General features: G+C 45.3%; 3 protein-coding genes and 2 long non-coding RNA genes across 10 annotated transcripts; 2 read left to right on the forward strand and 3 right to left on the reverse strand.

The window, feature by feature from the left end:
* Positions 1-291: 291 nt before the first annotated feature.
* Positions 292-12,590, reverse strand: Fid (fire dancer). 2 transcript variants are annotated; one of them, XM_071788222.1, is made up of 7 exons: positions 12,059-12,590; positions 8,432-8,648; positions 8,129-8,232; positions 7,356-7,547; positions 7,089-7,234; positions 6,839-6,965; positions 292-6,463 (listed from the first exon to the last, which is right to left on the reverse strand). In XM_071788222.1, exons 2-7 carry the CDS (start codon positions 8,598-8,600, stop codon positions 3,020-3,022), a joined length of 4,182 nt encoding a protein of 1,393 aa, XP_071644323.1. In that variant the 5' UTR covers positions 8,601-8,648; positions 12,059-12,590; the 3' UTR covers positions 292-3,019. The 2 variants fall into 2 exon arrangements, with proteins under 2 accessions (XP_071644323.1, XP_071644324.1); XM_071788223.1 differs by lacking the exon at positions 12,059-12,590 and adding an exon at positions 8,947-9,249.
* Positions 9,260-12,395, forward strand: LOC139819102 (uncharacterized). Its single transcript, XR_011733595.1, has 3 exons — positions 9,260-11,098; positions 11,398-11,686; positions 12,053-12,395. It is a non-coding gene; the product is annotated as an uncharacterized lncRNA (long non-coding RNA).
* A 587-nt stretch (positions 12,591-13,177) lies between the features above and the next one.
* LOC139819087 (alpha-N-acetylgalactosaminidase) lies at positions 13,178-19,110 on the reverse strand. 4 transcript variants are annotated; one of them, XM_071788271.1, is made up of 8 exons: positions 19,093-19,110; positions 15,141-15,302; positions 14,877-15,051; positions 14,544-14,718; positions 14,362-14,456; positions 13,928-14,287; positions 13,580-13,744; positions 13,178-13,488 (listed from the first exon to the last, which is right to left on the reverse strand). In XM_071788271.1, exons 2-8 carry the CDS (start codon positions 15,299-15,301, stop codon positions 13,309-13,311), a joined length of 1,311 nt encoding a protein of 436 aa, XP_071644372.1. In that variant the 5' UTR covers position 15,302; positions 19,093-19,110; the 3' UTR covers positions 13,178-13,308. The 4 variants fall into 4 exon arrangements, with proteins under 4 accessions (XP_071644372.1, XP_071644371.1, XP_071644369.1 ...); XM_071788270.1 differs by lacking the exon at positions 19,093-19,110 and adding an exon at positions 16,672-16,772; XM_071788268.1 differs by lacking the exon at positions 19,093-19,110 and adding an exon at positions 16,387-16,528.
* Positions 14,934-20,283, forward strand: LOC139819100 (uncharacterized). 2 transcript variants are annotated; one of them, XR_011733593.1, is made up of 4 exons: positions 14,934-15,075; positions 15,171-15,851; positions 16,394-16,632; positions 16,739-20,283. It is a non-coding gene; the product is annotated as an uncharacterized lncRNA (long non-coding RNA). The 2 variants fall into 2 exon arrangements; XR_011733592.1 differs by having other exon boundaries at positions 15,171-15,804.
* On the reverse strand, positions 19,778-21,682 carry Mp20 (Muscle protein 20). Its single transcript, XM_071788280.1, has 4 exons — positions 21,523-21,682; positions 20,811-21,022; positions 20,619-20,739; positions 19,778-20,468 (listed from the first exon to the last, which is right to left on the reverse strand). The coding sequence occupies exons 1-4, from the start codon at positions 21,550-21,552 to the stop codon at positions 20,277-20,279; spliced, it is 555 nt and encodes a 184-aa protein (XP_071644381.1). The 5' UTR covers positions 21,553-21,682; the 3' UTR covers positions 19,778-20,276.
* Positions 21,683-21,781: the final 99 nt, after the last annotated feature.

Consider the following 21,781-nt stretch of genomic DNA (forward strand, 5'->3'; position numbering starts at 1 on the left):
TTATTATTAAATGTGCAGATTTTTCTTCCGCAATTTATTCTCCCATGGCATCCCGGAAACCTGAGTCGAATCACATGATCACATCGGTCGCTATATTTACTAAGAATTCATGCTTATTAAAGAATAAATGAATTGCTTATTAAGAATGAATAAATTACTTATTAAGAATTTATTTATTAAGAACGACTCTCCTCCTAAAATTTATCCCGCTGCTTCCTGGAAATCTGTACGATATGACGAGCGAGGAAGGAACGAGGAACTGGATGGCCGACAGAGAATTCTCTTGCGAAATTGCCGCTTGTTGGAGCTATGCCTTCTGACGATCGTCTGTGCGTTTACGTCAGGAACACTTTATTTTACATATTTACACCGGTTTCTCTCTCTTTCTCGAGATTGCGTCTTTGGTCTACCCTCTCTCTAACTTTCTCTCTTTCTCACGCATACATACACGCACGCACGCACGCTTCTGATACGCGTTTCCTCCTTCGAAACGGGTACGAGTGTAAATCATTCCATAAATTAGAAAAAGAAAACACATCGTCGACTACCTCTGTTAAATGCGTCTGGCTAACCGAACGGTTCTCCGGAAACGGAAACGGCAGCTTGTGCCTCATCTCGATCGAATCACCCTTTAACCAGTAATTCCAAGCTCGCCCTTATCCATTGTATTTTCTTTTTCGTTTTTTTTTTTTCGTTTTCTTTCTTTTTTTTTTAGTGCGTTCTGCCGCATATTGTGCGCCGAAAACTACGAGAGACAGGGTTTCCCGTCCTGTCCTTAAAAAGTCCTTAATGTAATATTGCGTTAACTTTAGCGATCCGATGCGAGTATCTATTATATCACTCTCGATATACAATATCTTATGAGAATTTATCCTACGATATCGTGGAATTTCATCGGCAATTTCATTGCAGGAGGTCTGTTTCTGGCGCAAAGGGATTGCGTCCGATTCACCGGTTAAAGGGTCGCGATAAAAACTTGGTTCTCGACTACGATATAACTAATTGAGATCATAAAAATAACGAAGCTTAGATTACATTTATGCCCTGCTCTATGCGACGTGTGAGTATACGGTACCGTAAAACGGATGCTTGGATCCTTGGATCTTCAGTCGCCGAATGTCTTACTGTATACGAATTTAAAAATTTGTCAAATATAACAACACGCTAAGAGACCTTTCGTGTATTTCAGGATTACAGATCTAAAGATTGCGCGGACTAAAATGTTCGAGGATTTTGGAATACGATCGTGGGAAAACTGAGGATTTCCAAAGAGGTGAGCACTCACGGAACGAAGGAGGTCGGTAATAAAAGTGTGTTCTAACGAAAGTGGTCTAACGAAAAAAGTTGAACGGTCTGAGGAATCGAAGAACTTAGGGCGAAGAATCCAAGGATATAAGCATTCAATCTTTAGATCATTGGGGGATCCTTGAATCCTTATATCCTAATATATATATCACGTATGTACGTACGTATGCCGTATGTGTTTGTATGTGTGTATATGTACGTGTGTGTATGTGAATGGGTATGTGTATTAGGATGTCCCTTACTTGCTTACGTCCGATTATTGCAAATATCTCGCACACACATTCCACGCGTTTTCTTTCCTTCTATAAATCATCCAAGTTCGAAATGTTATCATTCTTTCTAATTTTGTTGCCAATTTCGATACCGACAATTTAATTTGCCGATGCGATGCTCCCATCACTGTGCAAGAATTTTTTATACAAATAAGAGATACCCTAGTACATGTATGTACGCAAACACGTGTGTAAAAGTATGCATGTATACATTTCTGGAAGTGGAACGTTCGCATTATTGAGGTATATCTACGTTCAAGCGTTCGGATATTGTCGGTTCCTCGAGAAGCTAGAAAATACGCGCTCCACAGTCGGGAGTCAATTGCCGTTCTTGAATTTTTACTGAACTTTTACGCTTAACGCATGTACAATCAGATCGCACCATTCTTCGAGAAAACGAGAACACCCTTCGAGCAAATAATACTTTTCTCTCTCTCTTTTACTCTTATGTGTCCTCGAAGAATCGTGCTTTCTGCAATCGTTGTTCCGAGATGTGCGACTCCGATAAATGAAATGAACAGTCCTAAACGTCCCTGAAGTGAAGCTAAAGCCAAACAAGCCGTGGACATGAAAAGTTATTGCAATTATTAATAGAAGCCAATTAATAAAACCAAAAGAAAGTGGATAAACATTTTTTTAATGCTTCCTATTTTATTATTGGATATATCTCATAACGTATCAATTTAATTGTGTTGATTCGTTTATACCATATTAATCTTTCTTATTATACTTTAAAGTTATATTTCAGCGTCACATCACTTCAGTGACATCACGGACAGATATATCTCGATGAGATAAACGTGAAAGGAATGTTCAACGAGCGTAAAGCGATATTTCAATAGCGATATAGGTCGTCGTAGAGTTTTTGAGAACGGACCGTTAGAAAGTCAACTCGTGATTAAACTCATTAACTTGGATTATTATGAAATCCTTGAGCCTTTAAATCCTTGGATTCTTGGACCCCTGAATTTTGAGATCCTTGGACTCTTAGGTGTACGGATTTAGAGTCGTAAACCTCGCACTCGAACCGAGATTTCTCGTGCTTAACCTCATTTAATTCGTCCACCGGAGTGTACTGTGTGCCCCAAAAAAAGAGGGATCAGTACTTTTATCTCGAAAGTAAGAATTCTTTCCAACACGCCGTTTCGTAATCCAAATCCTAAATGGTGCGAACCGTGTTAAACATTAAAAATCAAAGGATTTAGGAATTGTATATTCGTATAGTTTCTTAGATTTGCGATTCGTTTTCTTGAATTAGTAAACCGAGAACTATTTTCGACTGAAAAGTGAAACTAAGCAGATGCGAATTTTTATTAAGTTGAACCTAGTTGATCCCTTCTTGCTGACATCTCCTATCGAGACACCCGGTACAACTTGGCGAAGACGGCCGAGAACGAATCGTGACAGCCGCTGGTCCTTCATAGGATGATCCGTATCCGAAGTCATATAGTCCAGACCTGCACTTTTTCCGCGACGACACACCAGCTAGCGTGGTCATAATACGATGAGATGATATGCAGGTTCTCAACATACTTGTTGATCAGCTGATCCAGCTCGCCTTCCCGAAAGACGTGATAATATTGATGATAGGTAATGGAACCGCCGCCGCGATCGGAGGGCAACGATTCCTGGGACGAGGCATTGCTTAGGGTGTCGGTGCTCACGGTGACTGGGCAGCCCTCTCGCCTCTTCGTCTCGCTCGACATCTCGTCTAACGAACGGCCACGTTCCTGCAATCTTCGTCGCTCCATCGAGCACCGACGGGTGTTCCCTGCATTCGGATTCGATACCAATGACGCCGTGCTGCCGGTGAACAGTCTCGCAGTCGACGCCGTCTGGCTGCCGTCACTCAGGCTCGTCGTCGCGTTCTCTATCAGAGAGTCGCCTACGTCGCTCGAGTCCATCGACAATCCGCTCTGAGAGGCACGCCACTTTCCGGCCGCCTTCGAGCTCTCCGCTGCCTCCTCGCACTCGAACTCGCCCGTCTTCGATACCATCACGAAGTCCAACGTGTCGTCCGAGTTGCTGCGCAACAACGACGAAGGGTTGGCGGAGCGACAGTGCTCTTGATTAATGTTAGATTTACGTCCTGCTTTCGATTGGAGATTGAGCGTGCTTTCAGCATTGATAAACGATTTTTTGGTATCACTTACGAAATTACTATTGGATTCGGGATTGAATCTAGATACGAGATCGACTTCAGCTTTTAATTTCTCTTCGGATTCGCGATTGACTCTAAACATTTCATCGTATTTGGATATGAAAGTAGTTTTGGGCTCGGCTTCGTACTTGACCTCGTACTTGGAATCGTATGGAAATTTACGATCGAATTCGGATTCCAAAATGGTATCCTCGCAGAGAGATCCAGAGGATTTAGGTGTCAGTTTAGATTGGACCACATTGGCGAACTTGTCGTGTCCACTCCTAGCGTACGCTTCGTTTACGATCCACGAAGTCTCCTTAGGTACTTGATTGCATCCGTCCCAACAGGCCGTGATGTCCGACTCCGCATCCACGTTATTTTCCGCGACGTTCGACGACGACGACGACGACGTGGTCCTCGACGTCTTGCAGACCTCGAAAAAATCGAACGACGAGTTCTGGCAGTACCGACTGATATCTCGTATAAGATCGCTGCTCGATTCGTCAGCGTAGCCGCCCAAATCTACCGAAGCGGATTTACAATCCTGCTTCAAGTATGGCCGCGTTCGCACGTTCGACCAGAAGCCATCATTGTTCTGCCGTTGTGCAACTTGGGAGAATTGTTCTACTTGGGCATTGTGTTGAATCGCTGTCTCCACGGCATCCTCCAGGGAGCTCGCCACGTTGGCAGCGGCTTCCAGAAGCCTCATAGACTGCGAGGAGATGGATTTCCCGCTGTCCAGAAGAATGCGCGATGTGGGATAGACCGTGTCAGTTGTTAAATTATCTTGCGAATTGTCACGCATTATCTCGGTTTCCGCAAAGGGCGTGTCATTCTCGAAGTCCACGGACGAGATGTCGTGCAGAGGATCCAGAGGTGTATTCAAATCCTCGAGTGACGTTGTTCCAATACTCAGCGACTCATCGTCACGTATACTACTTTCCGTTTCCTTCGTCCTCTTTGATATATCGTCTCCACTTGACTTGGAAAGACTCTCATCTGTCTGTGCGTTGTTTTTCTTCTCTTCAGCCTCCCTCCTCGCGATGTACCGTTCATCCGACGTAACGCTGATCACCGAGCCGACTGACTCCGGCGACGAGACGCCGCTGGAATCGCTATCCAAATCATCGGTCTCCGGATTGAACAATTCCAGGGATAGCAAACGTGGTAAAATCCTCGTGACTGTCTCCAGACGACCGGATGCCGCCGTGGAGGCACGCCTTACCAAAGGAAACGACGGTCTAGCGCGCGTTGCAAAGCCCGGCTTCGCTATGAGCAGCTCCTTAATCTGATTCAATCTGGCTTTTCGGCTGTCGTCCTCGTTCGCGATCGGCTCGCGACCGACCTTGGGGACGTCGTGGAAGGTACGTATCAGCGACGTGGTGTCCGGCTCTACGTCCGGTTCCACGTCAGGTTTCACCGATTCCGATGTGAGACGGGATTTTCCGTCTGACGTCGGTGATTGTAAAATGTCATCGGGTGCTTCCTTGCAGACGACGGTCGGCGCACTAGGCTTTATCGCATTACCGAGGTGCGTACTCACACTCGTATTCGTGACGGTCGATTGCTGTTTTAGCAATGGTGACACGCCGACCACTTTGAATCTAGATGATTGACCACCATCCAGCGGCTGCTTGACACGCGGCGACGGCGGTGCCGACGTCGTGCCGAGCTGCAACGCCGCCGGTCGCGGCGCGGGAGGAACCTCATTGACCGAGGACGACGCCGGCGGTGCCGGGGCAGCGACGTCCTGCTTCGGCACGTAAATCACAGATGCGAAACTGTCTTCAGAGTCCACGCTGGTGTCGCTCTGTAGACTGCTATCTTTGGACGAGTCAGAGCCGTCTTCGCGCGAGAGACGACGTTCGACACCCTCGATGCTACGTTTAACCACCGTTACTGGTTGCACCTTATTGTCCATTGTCTTCGACTTCGCCGCTGCTTCCGCCGTCTCGGCGGACGCCGATTCGCTCTCGCAGGATTTCCATCCCTGCAGCATTCGAACAAAGCCATTCTTGATAGACATGCTAGAGACCTTCTCGATATTCGTTGTGGAGCGCTTTATTTTATTGGTGAGTCCGTCCTTTAGCAGCTGGAAGCGCCGACTGGCGCTCACCGGGCTGATCGAATCTTTGAGTGCCTCGAATGTTCGCCACTTGCAGATGAGTTCCTCGTTCAGCGACGCCTGCTTCATGATATTCCGGCGCACTCGTTCCTTCTCCTCCAGCCGTTCCGTCGACATCAATTCCTCGTTCATCGAGCTCTGCTTTAACGGTACGTTACGCTTGCGCAATGGCTGGCAGGAGAAGTCCGGGAGGTCCTTGATCAGGTTTTCAATGGCAGTGTCTTCGGGATTCTCCAAACTGATTTCCTCTACGTATGACTTCTGCTTTACCAGCCGCGGTTTTGAGCTGCTCGACGATGATGAAACCGATCGCTCGTCCAGGATCAGCTCGGACGTCGAGTAGAAACCTGGGATGCTAGACCGGGAACGCACCAAATCGAGCCGTTCAATCTCCAGGATATCGCCCAAGCTTTTAGATTTGATGCTTAGCGTATCCGCGGAATGCTTGTTCGTCATTGTCAGTGTATGCGTGGTCTCTACGCGGCGCAGCTCGATCGGCAGCTCGTCCACATCGGTCGAGTCCTCAGGGTCGTAGTGTCGCCGGCTCTTCGTACCGCTCTGCCAACTTCCAGGAAACCATGCACGACCGCCACCTCCGCGTCTGCTCCTCGCTAATTTCTGAAAATAATCACGCAAACTTGCTAATCATGGATAACAATAGTAATTGAAAAATATACCATAAATATAATCTGGAAGTAACGGAACAGGAAAAATTCAATTCTTTCCTTCTGATATTTATCTTCGAAACAAAGTAGCAGCGGTCAAATGAAGAAATTCAAGTGAACAACTCTTGACATTTAACTTGACATTTAACTTTGTGATGACTAAATATTGTGAGAAGGGATATCAATAGAGAAATGTCTTTAAATATTGTTAAAAACAAAAACTTTTAGTCGACTTTTTAGGTGCTCGAGTTTAAAATGTTGTATTTATAGGTAATCACTCTCTATCTCTTTCTCTCTCTCTCTCTCATTCACTCACTCATCTAGTTACCTGTAACGCTCGCCGGAAACAGCTATAACAAGTCTCATTCGGACTAGAGAGACTACTGGTGGATGGTGACAAGCTGAATATCGGATCGATCCAATAACTCTTGCTTTTACATTTTTGTTGGTTATTTCTGGAACAAGAAATCATGACAGTTATGACCTACATACGATATTTACAGGAAATTGCACGAATACGGAACTAAACATGCTAGGATCAATCCTAACATCGGTGAGATAATTTATCAAAAATTCACCTCTTGGAGAATGACGGATATTTCTGTGCAGCATCATCATCTCGCTTCTCGTTACCGTCCGATACACCCGAATGCTTCGTTCCATCTGACGCTGTGCTCATGCAATGCGACTTGGGCCACGGTATTAAAACATCTTGCGATTCAAACTGTGAATATATATAAATAATAATAATATAATTCGTGTAATTCAGACATTTAAAATATTGGTTATTGAAGGAAGAAATTAATTAATTAAAAAATGAAGTAAAAGAGGAGAAATTTTTTTACCTTTCTATGCTTCTGTTCCATAGCCCAGACGGATATAACGAGTCGACCCCCGATTCTAAGGACCCGCGCCAGCTCCTTCAATGCGTGTACCCTCCTCTCCGTGGTGGCGAAATGATGCACCACGGCGATCGACAGCACCGCATCGAAGCTCTCTTCTCGGAATGGTAGAGCCAAATTATCGCAGATTAGAACCTTATTGTACAAAAACAAGTGATTCCGTGAGTAAAATATTCAACCGTAATACATAATAAAATATTTGCACGCATGAATTCGAAATCAGTTCTTCAAATTCTCTTGCGCAGAAAATATACAATTTCTATAATGAAATATAAAAAAAGAGATTAACGCTGTGATAAATTAGTTAACCCTTAAATGCCGCACCTCTCAAGAATCTCGTAAGTGACACATGGGGTCTAAAAGACCCCAGCATGAAAAATGTCTCCTTACTCATTGATTTTTTGATATTTAGTTATGAAAACTATTTTCAATGTTGTTCAAGGCTTAGAAAAGAGAATAAAATGCTTATATTGTTAAAATTTCAATTTCAACATAGTATAAAAAATTAAGTAAACTGAGTACTGCTAAGTGTACAACCGGGTAGGTCAATCACTCAATTATCATCAATGGGAGCATGAGCTCCATTTTTGGGGGAAACATTTGAAAATATATCATTGTAAAAGGTCTGGGGTCCGCTGGATCCCGGGTGGCATTTAAGGGTTAAAAAATAAAAAAAACTTCTATATACATTACATATAAGTGATATGTACACGCACCTCGTTTTCCTTCTCGCGCGCGATGTCCGTGAAACGCTTGCATCGGTCCACTCCTATCTTGAAAACGCTGTGATTTACGCTGAGATATTTTCCGTTGCCGCAACCTAGATATAGCGACATAACGTTGTTACATGGACGGAGAGGTAATATAATGATGTAAAGCATTGCGGAACGCAAACTCTGTTAACTATGCGATGAATACTTCGCCATTGTCTATTGACAAGCGTTTACACAACACAATCAATGAAACTTATTTGTTAAAAAAAGCCATCTCACGTAAAGTACAATATGTTTTTGACTGACCGATGTCACAGACGAGGGCACCCGGTTCGAGCTCTTGAAGAAACTGGTATACTCGTGGCCAGTGTTTACTTTGCGTGGTCTTCTCGGCACATTGCTCGTATACTTCGTGGACGTAGGCTTGCTCTAAGGCCACCGAGCGAGCTGCATGCTCTCCGTCGCTCTCAGACATCCCTCTCGCTAAGGTAATTTACCCTCGTCCACATGTGCGCTCACGATGCTGCACACAGAAACATTTACCTCTCTAAATTGAACAATCGAAAAGTGATACAACTTCGAAGATTGAAGGCACTCGAAGATCGAGAAAACAATTTGACAGGAACGTGGAGATTTAAACAAGGTACCGAGGTATTTACACCGAAGTGAACGGATTCTCCTTCAACTAACGAACTACCGAGATGTCAACGAATTACTTTGTTGATTTTTAGGACCGCAGCCCACAGGCTACCGAATACCCGGATTAACGCATGGGAAGGCTACGCCTATACTTGTCACAGTATAATACGATGATAACGCACATCGCGTTTTTGCTCATAGCCCAATCTCGCAGGGTGGCAAGCATCCGCAATAAAACAGCTCCTGCAGCAGTTTGAGTATCAGTTTGTCGGGCCTGCACTTCTCCGTGTTCTCCGTTTTCTTGGCGCGATCATCGGAGCGGTACCGCAAACGGGGCACCGTGTACGCTCGACACCATCGCAAAAAGTCGCCGGTGTAATCCTCCGTGCGGATGAACGTCACGATTGCCCAGAGGGTGCAGAGATTCCGGGATTTCTTTCTGGTGTGCAGATAGAGCTGGCAGACATCCAGGAATGTCATGAGATCGACGACGCTCCTTTCCATGGAGAACACGGTTCGAAGATCGGGCCGACACGGAATTTTCACGAAGCGAACTCGATGACCGGGAACACCGGGACACCGCGATCTGCGGCGTTTCAAAGGGAGCTCGGAAGTCAAAAGTCGCGATCGAAGATAGACGACCGAAAACCGATCCTTTAAATAGATCCTTTGGCGAGCGTCACCGAGCGGAAAATCCGCCTGGCGCGAGGGCTGCTCTCCACTCGCGCCACCGCCACCCCCGCATTGTATGCCGTGGCGAACGCCGTCGGAGGCACAGTGGACCGACTTCAAAGAGCAGCGCGCTCTTCCCCGCCTTCATCTTCCCTGTGATTCCCCCTTCGCACGTCGCGTGGTTCCCTTCATCCCTGTCGCGTGCGAGCGAGCGACGTAAGGGCCGAGTACGTGTGTATATGCGTTCGCAGGCTTCCGATACGCGGCTGCGCGCTGAATTTATTCGATATCCCCCTTTCGCATAACTGGGTTAGTCTCTCTCGCGATGCACTAGTTTAACTAATTTAAAGGATGTCACCGGATGCCTCGTGCGCGACGACCAATGTCAACCGTCGTCACTCAACGCAAACGAACGGCCGGTGCGACGGCGGGCGGGCGGACGGATGGACGGATGGATGGATGGATAGATAGGTGGATGGATGGACGGGCGGGCGGACGTGTACGTCGACGTAATATCGACGTGCGCGCTGTTGCTCGCTTCCGAGGGATGCGGCGCGGTGCAGTGATGCACGAGATGCGATTATTAATTCGCAAAGAATTCTACGGGAGCTCATTCTCAAGAGAGACACGTGCAAGCGTCGCGCTGAACTGAACTTTGACTCGTGATCTTTGACACACGTCGACGTGTTAGAATGCCTCTCTTTGGACTTCCGGACTTCGAACAACATAAAATCTTTCGAACAGAGAAATAACGCGTAGTCTACAGCCACCGCTTCTCACTCTCCAATCAATTTCAACGATTGAATTATTGTCAGGCTACAATGCGCTTATATCGAGAAGAAAGAGAGAGAGAGAGAGAGAAAGAGACTCGTCTGCATGCTACTAATGACAACGACTTATAAATAGAATGTGAAATGCATCCCACGCGAGTGCTTACGTCACGAAACGTCGCCTGTCCGTTCAAGGACTAAGGGCCGATCGCGTCGAGCGTAGATCGCAAACTAATTTAATTAGATAATCATTGTTTAACTAAAGAGAAACGCGAGGAACGCGATCGGTGCACCGTCATAGCTTTTTTTTTCTAAATTACAGATTTCTCGCTGCCTATGGATATTTGGGGTGAGCGAAACGATCTAGGAGTCGACGCGCGCTTTGTACTATACGGACACCGAGATTTCCGCAACATGATGAGATATTGCACCCGACGAACATTCGCCACCCCGTTCGATGGAGAAGGAGAACCACTGTGCCACCACGGTTAGACTACGCGCTACGTAACGGCTGGGTCGTAAGTGTGTTGGTCTCTCGACGGCGTGGGTGGTACGTAGAGCAACGGCAATGTGCCAACCGTGAGAGAGGCAGCCATGAATGAAAGTGCCGCGTATCGATTTATCTGCGCCGCCCTACATACGAAATATGATAAATAGAGAGTGCCCCTACCGATTTGTACGCGGTGACACTTGGAATCACCACGTCATCCATATGCGTATCCCGTCTCTGCGTTTCCCGTCCCGGTTATGTGTTAATTGAGCTTTGCGAGGCGCAACAATCGTGTTATCTCGCGTATCTAATACGGGTATAATGAGATTAGATCAGAGTCATTTCAACGAGAACACAATGGCGAGGGGAGAGTAAAGACGGCATTATATTTCGTAATGTCAGGTAAACAAGCGATGGAATTAATTGTGAGAGCAAGCTAGTTACATGAAAATCAGTAAAGAATTTTACAACGCGCGTGCAAATAATACAACAAATTATATAATAAAAATTATGTAATTCGCGCATTTCAACTATCCGTTATCTAACAAATTCGAAACACGCCTGCCCCCAGCATGGCTCAATTACAGAATTAATTGAAGCTAGCAATTAGATGAATATTGTTTTCGAATCCTCCACTGTTTCGCAACACTTGTAATAATTTTTCGAAATTTTGTGTAACAATTCATCAATTTCCATTTCAGAAATTCGGGCCGCGAGATGCGTCAAAATAAAGAAGGATTCGACAATATCGGATAATGGAATTTCGCGATTGCGTGTAATCGACGCGAACAGCCGCAGACTATCGACTCCCTTCTGTAACGCAGCACCAAACGCGTCACCGTGTTCAAAACGATTCGATGTGGCGCCATTATTCATTCATGCGAGCTCTGCTTCTACGTCAATGACTGAGAACCCTTTCGAGGCCTATTAATGCCGATTTGACGATCGCCAACATGGCAAATCCAAGTTTTGAGGAATTCAGATATCGAGGTAATCCAAAAACAGCCGAGTACCCGACGAATAGCAACGAATCGGGAGTCACCGCGATCGGAGCAACCCAAGCGTCGACACCAAGCACAAAGCTATCGACCACCTTATATATTCGATATTGATAAGACCGTATCAACCTTATCGCGTAAAACAACCGCGTACCTTCGTATCCCTGGAATAGGCAAAATCAATTTCTTCGCGAGGGAGACTACCTACGCGCGAATCCGTTTCGGGCCGGCGACGGCCGCCATATCGCTAATCGCGCGAGACCGTCATCACCCCGCGGGGAGACCGACGGCGAGGACGTGGATCGGACACGCCAGGTTTAAACGGTTCTAATGCCTAAAATACGATTTTTCTTCCAAGACTTACCTGGGTCATGAGAGAGGCGGAATCTTCATGCTCGCGGTGCGATACGCTGCTGTGGCGGCAAGAGGGTGCAGCAGCGCGGTGACAGCGGCGACGGCGTCGGCAGCGGGGTCGGGGTCGGCGACGGCGACAGCGGTGGCAGCGTCGGCTGGTACTAGTGCTGGTGCTGATGTTGCTCGCGCGAAATCGGCGTCGCGCGGATGTTCGCGTCTCATCGCGCCGACAAACGGATTCCTCTCACATCGCCCTCGCGTTAGTTGAATCTCGCCTTTTTGTTCCTTTTCCCCTCTTTCTTTCTCCTCGCTCGCTCGCTCGTTCGCGCTCGCTCGTTTTTTTTTTTCACACGGGACGTTTGCGCGACGAAAGGGTGTATCACGCGCACGATGGACGCGCGTTTCGCGAAGAATCGAGCCGACCGACCGACCGACCCTCCGATAATGGCTGCGGTTCCGCTGGGGGTTGAAGGGAGCACGCGCGAGGTAACGCGACGCGACGCGACGCGGGCGTCGCTGTGACGCATTACCAGCGTAAGAGGGAGGAAAGGGCGGAAGAGAGAGTGGGTGTAACGAGATATGTTTCTCCTGCCAGCTGCGGGTGGATGGGGGAGCGTAGGTAGATGCGCGAGAAACGTGCGGCACGCGGTATCTATAGCGAACTTATAATAGAGAACGTTCTCCCCGTGAAGAACGTCTCCGCGATTGCACATTTGTAGTATTCTTGCGCGTCCTCGTGACGTGTTACAGACGTCAAAGGGAGTTGGAAGCGACGAATACAAAGAGATGCGTTTGGCGCTCGCACGTGCGGCGAGACGCGCGCGTGTTAGACCAGATTGCTTCTTGTCAAAAATCGAAGAAACCTTTCTCTTTTTAACGCAAATGCGATATCGATCGTTTTGAATTTACGATCGTCTAAAAAGAGGATTTTTACGAATCGAGTTTTAGTTCGACAGAGGGTATTAGCTCGGTATCAAACGCAGCAAACTATACGTGCAAGTGGTCCAATGTGGATTATTTAAAGTCAAGGGAGATATGTAAAGTAATACAGATGCGCTATATGGATACGATATGAAAGCGCAGAGCGTAAATACGGATACAGAATATCGTATTAAATAATGTGGTTGAATAAAGTTTATAAAATTCTTTATTTCCTATTCTTTATATTATATATTATGTTAATATAGAACGTAACGCACGCGCACGCGCGCGCATATAAAAACGCCGATAGAAATTAAAGTAATACGTTACGACGTACGATCATTCAAATGAATTTTGCCTAACTTTGAAGACCTGATTGAAGGGCGAATACGGCGTATAGCGAAACACGTCGTCTATATTCAGATTACATCGAAGTATCACTACGCCCGACGGATTCACCTTGACCTTGATCTTGGTTTGTGGCGTTAGCACTCCGTAATCCACGTCCTCGTACAGATCCTGAAAAGTACATCGATCACGATCACTTCCGAATTCTTTTCCTAAAGATATGTATTCCGGATTAAGCCGTTAGCACGTGACGCTTACGAACCTCCACTCGGTATCCTCCGGGATACTGTAGACCCAGCTCTTTCAACGTGACCGACACGTCCGACGGCGTGCCGTCCGTCCGCCTGTTAACGAACGCGATCGCGTACGAGTAGTAGGTTTGGTAAACTGGGGTGATGGGCCTTGCCCAGATTTCAATGCCCTTGTGCTGCAATCGTAAATTATCAATAAATCACACCGTGTGAGACACATTTCGATGGTTTCAGCCGAACGATTACCACTAATATAACTGAATATGACCGTTAATCTTGCATTTCAACTGACTCATGACAACATATACGTCACATCAATATACTTGAGGCACCGACACTTTAGCTTTTAAGTCACTCACTTTGTATATCCGTCGACCTTGAATGCCCAGCAAATCTTGATCTACAGCGATAATTTTTTTGTTCTGCAGGATGGCTTTATATTCTGGCCTGATTGTCCTGAGATCGACGGACATGAGCAACGGCGCCGCTAGTATAGCCCAGATCGCCATTTGCGTTTTGCTCTGCTCGTAGCTCAGGCCAAAGTTGCCGATGATCAGCATGTCCGGGTCGTTCCAGTGCCCGGGACCGGCGATGGGCACAATCACATCTTGATTATTACCGTAATAATCGATGATACTCTCTACGCTGGCCCAGGAGTCCTGGATATCGTCGAAGTTGCGCCAGAGATTGCAGTGTTCCGCAATCGCGGTATAGTTTGGCTGAAAATTAGATGAACCGTCAGAGTGATTGCTTCTGGAAGAAATAAATCGAAGAAAATGCATCGATGCCTTACCTTCATACCAGCGTAGATTTGGTAAACAGGCCAGCTGCAAGAATATATCATGTGCTTTCCAGTCTGATTCAGATGGAACCCAAACTCGGGATAGCCTTTCGTAAATATATCACATTTTAATATTGATTTATTTAATTGAGAGAAAGAAAAAACTCATGATTATTTATAGGATTTAACTGTACCTCTATCCATGTCAATGGGATGTGAGTAACAACCGTCTAACTTGACATAATCCACATCCCAGGAAGCGAATGTGGCAGCATCTACATCTAAGTAGCCCAATATACCTGGGTATCCAGCACAGGTATAGTTACCATAGTCCTCATAGATACCAAACTTGAGACCCTTTGAGTGCACCTGATAAACAAGGAAGCGTTTAGTGGAAGAATTACCCAGTTACAAAAAGAGCATTATGAGCCTGGGAAATGAACCAAGTGCAGAATAACGAATTCATGCGACTGGCAAACATTGAAACAGAGTAACGAACACTTCTAGAGCAATTGACAGTGAATTACATAATCTGATAGACTCTTCATGCCATATGGGAATCGTTCTCTGTCTGGCACAAGTTGCCCATTTGAATCCCTTTCTTTCTCCAACCAACAGTCATCCACATTAATATAGTCGTATCCCACCGCAGCATATCCTTCAGCCACCACTATGTCTGTCATGGTCCGGAAAAGACGATCACTGTGAATCACACAGGAGACCACTGTAATTACCTCTGCACTTATACCGAATATTCTATCCGTATATCATCCAGACTGCTGGAAGCTCACCTTATACAATTGTCCGGATCATTCTTGCAGTCGGTGTTGCACCTGAATCTCTCCCAAGCTAACCATCCCATTGGAGGTGTCCTGGCCAGGCCGTTCTCCAGCGCTGGCACCAGAGTGACCAGCGACAGGAGAACACAAAGGGACCACAGGTTGCGCAGCATTCTGCAGAAAGGTAACAACAAAGCTGCTCTCAGTCAATGAGCGAGGATAGCGACGAGGCTACCAGGTCGGCAGCATAGTCCGGGGGCGCGAAACGGAGCAGGATTCCCGTGAGAGAACGGTCGACAGAGAGGTCATCAGGGGAGCTCGCTGGCCAGGAGGAACGACGCGAGGTGGACGCGGTGTTGTGACGAGGCGCGCCTACCGTACTGATCTGATATAAGAGGTAGGCTCGCTCGCGCGCTCACCCGCCGCCGCCGTCGCCGCCGCCGCTGCCGCGAGTACTTTCACCCAATGCCCCATTTCATTTTTACGCGCGATCACCGTCGCCGACTCGCGTTGTGCCGCGCCTGCCTCTGTCGATCCGCCGCGCGTCCGCCGACGGACGTACAACCGACAACGGTCGTACGTAGACCGGCCCGTTGGCGTTAACGCGGGTATAATCGCGCCGAGTTTCCTACGCGAGCGGATGTGCCACTGCTGCCGTGTGGCAAGTGGCAAAGAGGTTAGGGGACCTGTCGTCACTGTCGTGACCTGTCGTGCGCGCGACAGGTTAGATCACTTTTCGGCCTTGTGAAATCTTTGAAATCTCGCGAACTTTTTCTTTTCTCTTCCTCTTTTTTTTTGTGAAAGAACTCACGGAGTATATTCGCGCCTCGAAATCGAACGCGGATTTGGATTTTTTCCGGATTTCAAACTTTCGTTAGATCCTTTTTGATTTATTTATTTTTGTCTTGTTGACTGTGTTAGCGGACCGAGCCGTTGAAGGAACTTTTGAGTTTGAGACTTCAATCGACGTGTTATTATCATTACCTCGATATCTTTTATTAGACTTTCAGATGATACAGCTCTTATTTAGACAGCTGTCGCGAAGGCTTCAGTCTGTTTAACAGGTCTCGTACGTTCTGTGAATACTTATAATAAGTAATGACTCCTAATTTATGCTTACGAATGATAAATTAAATGCACATAGATAAAATGCTTAAGTAGATAGAAAAAAAACGAAGGATGATATAAAAATATGAAATATTCACGTGTCTTGCTCTTCTTTAATGATTTCAGGAAATAATAATCGAAAGTTATTTACCTTCCAGAGCGTTCAATTTCTTTTTTTACACCGCAGTTTGATGCAATTTCTAAGTAATTTTACACGCAATATAGAGCGTGAGCGTGAGCCTATGTTCTCCGACAGAAAACTACGAGTGCGAGATGTCGTTTTTCCGAAGGCTACTGGAAGATGCTAAACAATGATCATTATGCGTCCTTCGTGTTTCGATTCGACGCCTCAAGGCTCCACGTCTAAGCGTATGCGAGCGTATTGTCGGAAGTCAAGGTTTGTAAAGAGACATCGAGGATTATTCCTATACTGTACGGAAAAGTAGGCTCGATTCTCCTCCCTTCATGCCGAACTCTCGTTGACGCTCTGATTTATACTACAGAGATCTGATCGACGCTCTGGACGCTGGCTTCGCTCGTCACCGATAAAAATGAAAGCATCGCGGGCCGATGGAAGGGCAGTGACGTGGACGGCGCGGCGCGTTCGGAGAGCGAGAGGAGACAAAGCGAGAAAACGGCGAGATCGGTCGAGCGATTCGACAGAGGGAGAAAGACGACGACGACAGGCAATGGTAATATCGCGAGTGGGAGAGACGTGAACTCTCATTACTCGCAACCGTACCGTACAGGATGCCTCAAAAGTCGCCTGGCTTCTTTCGGGGCCTACAATCGCTCGAATCCCAAGACGATGCTATAGCTGTCGCTGCGAAGGATTATTATTAGCGTTCCTGTGTCACAATTACTTTCCCTACTCTCGCTTGCTCTCCTCTTCCCTTTCTTTCAACGCAATAATAATATTTTATTATTATTGTGATTATATCACGACTGTGTGTTACTACGTGAACTAACGTGTACCAAATTATTTCCGCATATAGCGCGGGCGGTACGCCGCGACGCGAGCCGAGAAAGTAGCCAAATAGATGCGAACCGGTTCGCAATCCTTCTGCTAACCGTGGAAAAAAGGGAAAGAGGAGCCGGAGGGAGGAAGAGAGAGAATGTGATGTAGACACCTCGTTGAAAGAGAAAGATAACGCGCGACGGTCATCGCGATACTTCGGTAGCGTTCGTTCATTTATATGCCAACGTCTCCGTATCACGGAGATCTTGATCGCGCGCGATCATAATCTTTCGCGCACTTGATCGTTGAACGTCGAGTGTGGAGTGTGGGTCACCGGAATGATAGGAGAACGGTTTGTTACGTTGTTTGATCATGGTGATAGATTGTAGTTTCAGCTCAGAAACGTAGATTGCGCGTTATTAGCGGTTCGAGAACCATACCGGAAACGGTCGCTCCGAGCACAATCGCTGCCAGCGAAAGAACGCGCGAGATACCGCGGAGATAATTAAAAAATAATTAAGTTCATTTACGTTCTTTGATTTTCTGGGACGCTGCAAGAAATTAGCATGGAGTTTTATCGGGGAAATCAGAAATGTGCATGTCTTTATTATCACACACACAATGGAAACTTTAAATTTCTAAATCCAAAAGTCTCAAAATTTTGTAGATTGCGATATCAAACAAAAGAATTTTAAGATATCGTTATATAATGAAATATAGATTATTCAATAATATATCGGCATGCACATCTATATTTGTTTACTCTTTTAATAATTCGCGATATTGATACCAATATCTTGTTTCGTAATAATGAGATATAATAACGTGCAGAAGTGTTTATGTTTATCTTTTCTCGTAATCACTCGTAATCGAACGGAAATTTGTTACATCACAGATGATTGTGACATAAATAACAAATTTAAATGTATTTTGCAGTTGAATATCAAATATCTCATCTTAACCGTCGCAAATTAAATGTATTTTGCAGTTGAATATCAAATGTCTCATCTTAACCGTCGCAAATTAAATGCTTTACACTAAACGCCGGACATAAGCGATCGCGATAAATCCTCGTGAAAACACACGCTATACACCCATCTCCCTCGCATTTCTTCACGAAGAAAGACATAAAAGAGCGCAGCTTCTCGCCTTCTAATTTCCCCCTTCTCCCTTTCGCCTCGGAATGGAGAGTTTGATTTCTTGCACGCTCGCGTCTCTCCCCGCCAAGCTAATTCTGCTCTCTATCTCAAAGGAAAAAAAAAAGAGAGAAAAAAAATAGGAGGGAGAAAAACTATCATAATGATACCGAATTAGCGTCGCGTCCTAATCGGTGGACCGTATTAGAGATGTGTCAGAAAGCGGCGGGTCGAGGCCGATGAAATATTCCCATCGGCTCTCGCATTCTAAACTATCGTAACCCTGGCACGATCCACATCCACGCTCCATTCGTCTCGCGGAATTGTCGACCAGCACCGTCACAGGCGTCACAGCATCGCCCGCGTTCATAATTTGCATCTCCCTTCCTTCCTCCTGTTCCCTCCCCCTCCCCCCCCCCTCGATACCGTTTATAGCGTTTCCGAAGGAGAAATCGAAACAGTAAAATTCAGATGACGAAGGATGAATCCAATTCGAGAGACACGCCTTCTTAAAAATTTTTTAGATTCTCCACGAAAGAATATAATGTTTGAGGATCTCTTAGATGCCTCTTAGAAAACCTGGTGCGTCTCTTCTAATCGCGGTTAATAGAAATCTATTATTTGCAGTGAATTAAACGGCGCACGCGAGCGTGCGGATAACGCAGACCTCTCGCGACTTGAGCCGAGCGGTTGTCTTTACACGCAATCAATGGTTCTCGCGCAATATAAGGAAAGAACAAAAAAAAAAAAGAAAATAACGTACCTTTTGTCTGCCACGTGTCGCGCGAGAGTGTTATTTTATTGCAGCGCGCTTCTCAATATATGTATGTGCTCTCTCTATATATACGAGTGACTTGTGGATGGGCACATCGATGTGGTTATCCACAAGTCACTCATTCTGTAAATACATACGAACATTTGTGTTCGAGAGTTCTGATTGTATGTAACAATCGCATTTCTCCCCGGTGCGTTATCGTGCACCGTCTATTTGATAGGCTCGTATCTTCGTTGATAAAGTTTACTTGGATTACCTGATGATTTGATTTAATAGCACAACTGATAAATAAGCCGCCGTAAATAACAAATTATCACCGTTTTCGATCCAAAGATATACATGTCAATGGAAGCATATGTTGCGTGAAGCGCGTTTTCTTAAACGTTTTGGATGAGCAACATCGAGGTAACGCATCTTTCGGATATCAATAGAACTGATCCCACGCGCCCCGTTAAAGCTCTGCTTCAACTTGGCACAGTTTCAGCACAGTTGCGCGCAATTTGCATCGCGTCGTGTTTTATTTTCGACGTCTCCAGCGCGAAGCGCGACGTCGCTTTCGCATCCTTAAATGGCGATCGCTGAAACAAGGGGGAAAAAGTTGCGGATGGGACTGTCAATTGAAACTGACTTTTGACGAAAATTTGATTCCTGGAAAGGGAAAAGAAATCTCGTGTTATTTCGAATGGATAGAACTAACTTTATTTGGAATTGTTTAGATAACAATTACTTCGTTGTTCTGAAGTGCGCAACCGACTTATTAAATAACAAATTTTGTTGCTTTGAAACGCATACACCTGTCATTGACTTTTAACATTTTTCGAGACTGGACTCTCAGGGCGCGAAAAGATAAGAAAGTTGATTAAATAAAGATAGTATCATAAAAATATATCCTTAATCGTAAAAATCAGTTTATCAAGTATGCTTATTGGGTCAATTGATAGAGATGTATCTTCTGATTAACTATAAAAAGATTAGAACTCACTATGATGAGATACATTGGCTATCATAAGTAAAATGAAGGGAAATAAATAGCAGCCGTTTATCATTTAATTACAAAAGTAAAATAAAAAATATATATACGTATTTATGTGTACATACAAAAAAAGTACGACATGTTTTAGCTTTAATGACTGGAAGAGAGGATTCGCAAGCAGCTGTGCCAAATTTTTAATTTACTTTCCAAGAAGAATCTTGCGGCCGGCGCCGATGTTTTGGCCTGCCTGGGTCGCACCCTTGTTGGAACCTGCCTGAAGACCGATTACCGTCTGGCCAGCTCGCAATTGTTCCTCCGAAAAATCGCGTTTGCACTCGTCTGACGGCTTAGGTCCTAGGTAAGGTCCTTTCCATTCAGGATGCTTGTATGTCTGAATGAACAAAGATATTGATATTGATATTTTTAATCGTGATACTAATTATATCGGTCAAAATTACTCATACAAAGAAAATACTTGTACAAAGAAAATCGTTGTAAAATTTTTATAAAAATTAGTGATGATAATAATAATAAAACGTACCGTCCGGCCAAGCGCGAACAATGTCGTTACTACTTGGGCTATATCTTTCTTCTCCCATAAGTCTACGGTCTGGAAAACGTCGACGTCGTCCACCCCGTAGTCCTTTAGCGCCTTTTGAAACCTATAACGCGTCCAATGTTGTTACCGCATAATTTACAATTGATGACAAATGTTTCACCGGTCACTACTCACAGATTGATATTCTCCATCATCTTGAACTGTCCGCCAGTAGTGTTGATTTTTGGTACGGATCCAGGAGAGAGTTTGTTCATCAGATGACACAGGACTTGACCGTCCTTGAGCACGTCTTCGAAGGATTCACCAGGAGGAAACTTCTTGCCGAGGATTGATTCGATCCATTCCTGTGCCTCCTTCTCCTGCTCGGGGCTGCGTTTCCCCGCAAGCTGCGCAAAATGGTACGCAAATCTTAGAATTCTAACGTACTGTTGTTTAGAAGTTGGATATCGAGGTTTTTGTAAATCTTCAAGTATCCCAGAATATCTCAAAGAGTTCGGAATACATGTCGTCTTTCGGAAAAATACATGTTTTCTTTTTACATACAGTGGATAAAAAAATAATACATAATTACGAATTGTGTTCATCAGTAATTCACTACATACAGTACATGTAATAAGTTACTTATGGACACAATTCGTAATTATGTATTAATCCTTCGAATAAAATTATTGTAAGAAAACTGGGTGTGCAAATACTTTTTGATCCACTTTATATGTTTTCTATATATTATCAAACGATTAGCTTCTTTCTGTCTAAAAATTAAGGAAATAAAGAACTCGAAAAAATAGATCACTGCAATGTATGACGCACGTGACCGTAAACGGATCGAAACGGATTTCACCACACAATTGAAATTATATGTATGTATATATATGTATATATGTACCTTAGCGCGCACTTGACGTTCTAGAGCCATCCTGATATTTTTGAAAAGACTGAAGTGCCGCGGCTTCTGGACGCGGCTTTTTATACGTTCCGGAGGAGTTCGGAATCACCGTGGGCCAAGTCGGGGGAGAAATCTGTCCAACAACGTAAGAGGGTTGTATACGGGGTGTCTCTTGTGAGAAATGTTTCGACGGAAAAAAATGTTTGTCCACACAAAAGCTCAATCGAGGATTCCTCGTCAATGTTCGTGTGGATTGTGA

This window comes from Temnothorax longispinosus, chromosome 9 (genome assembly GCF_030848805.1).
Source record: "Temnothorax longispinosus isolate EJ_2023e chromosome 9, Tlon_JGU_v1, whole genome shotgun sequence".
Taxonomy (NCBI): Eukaryota; Metazoa; Arthropoda; class Insecta; order Hymenoptera; family Formicidae; genus Temnothorax; species Temnothorax longispinosus.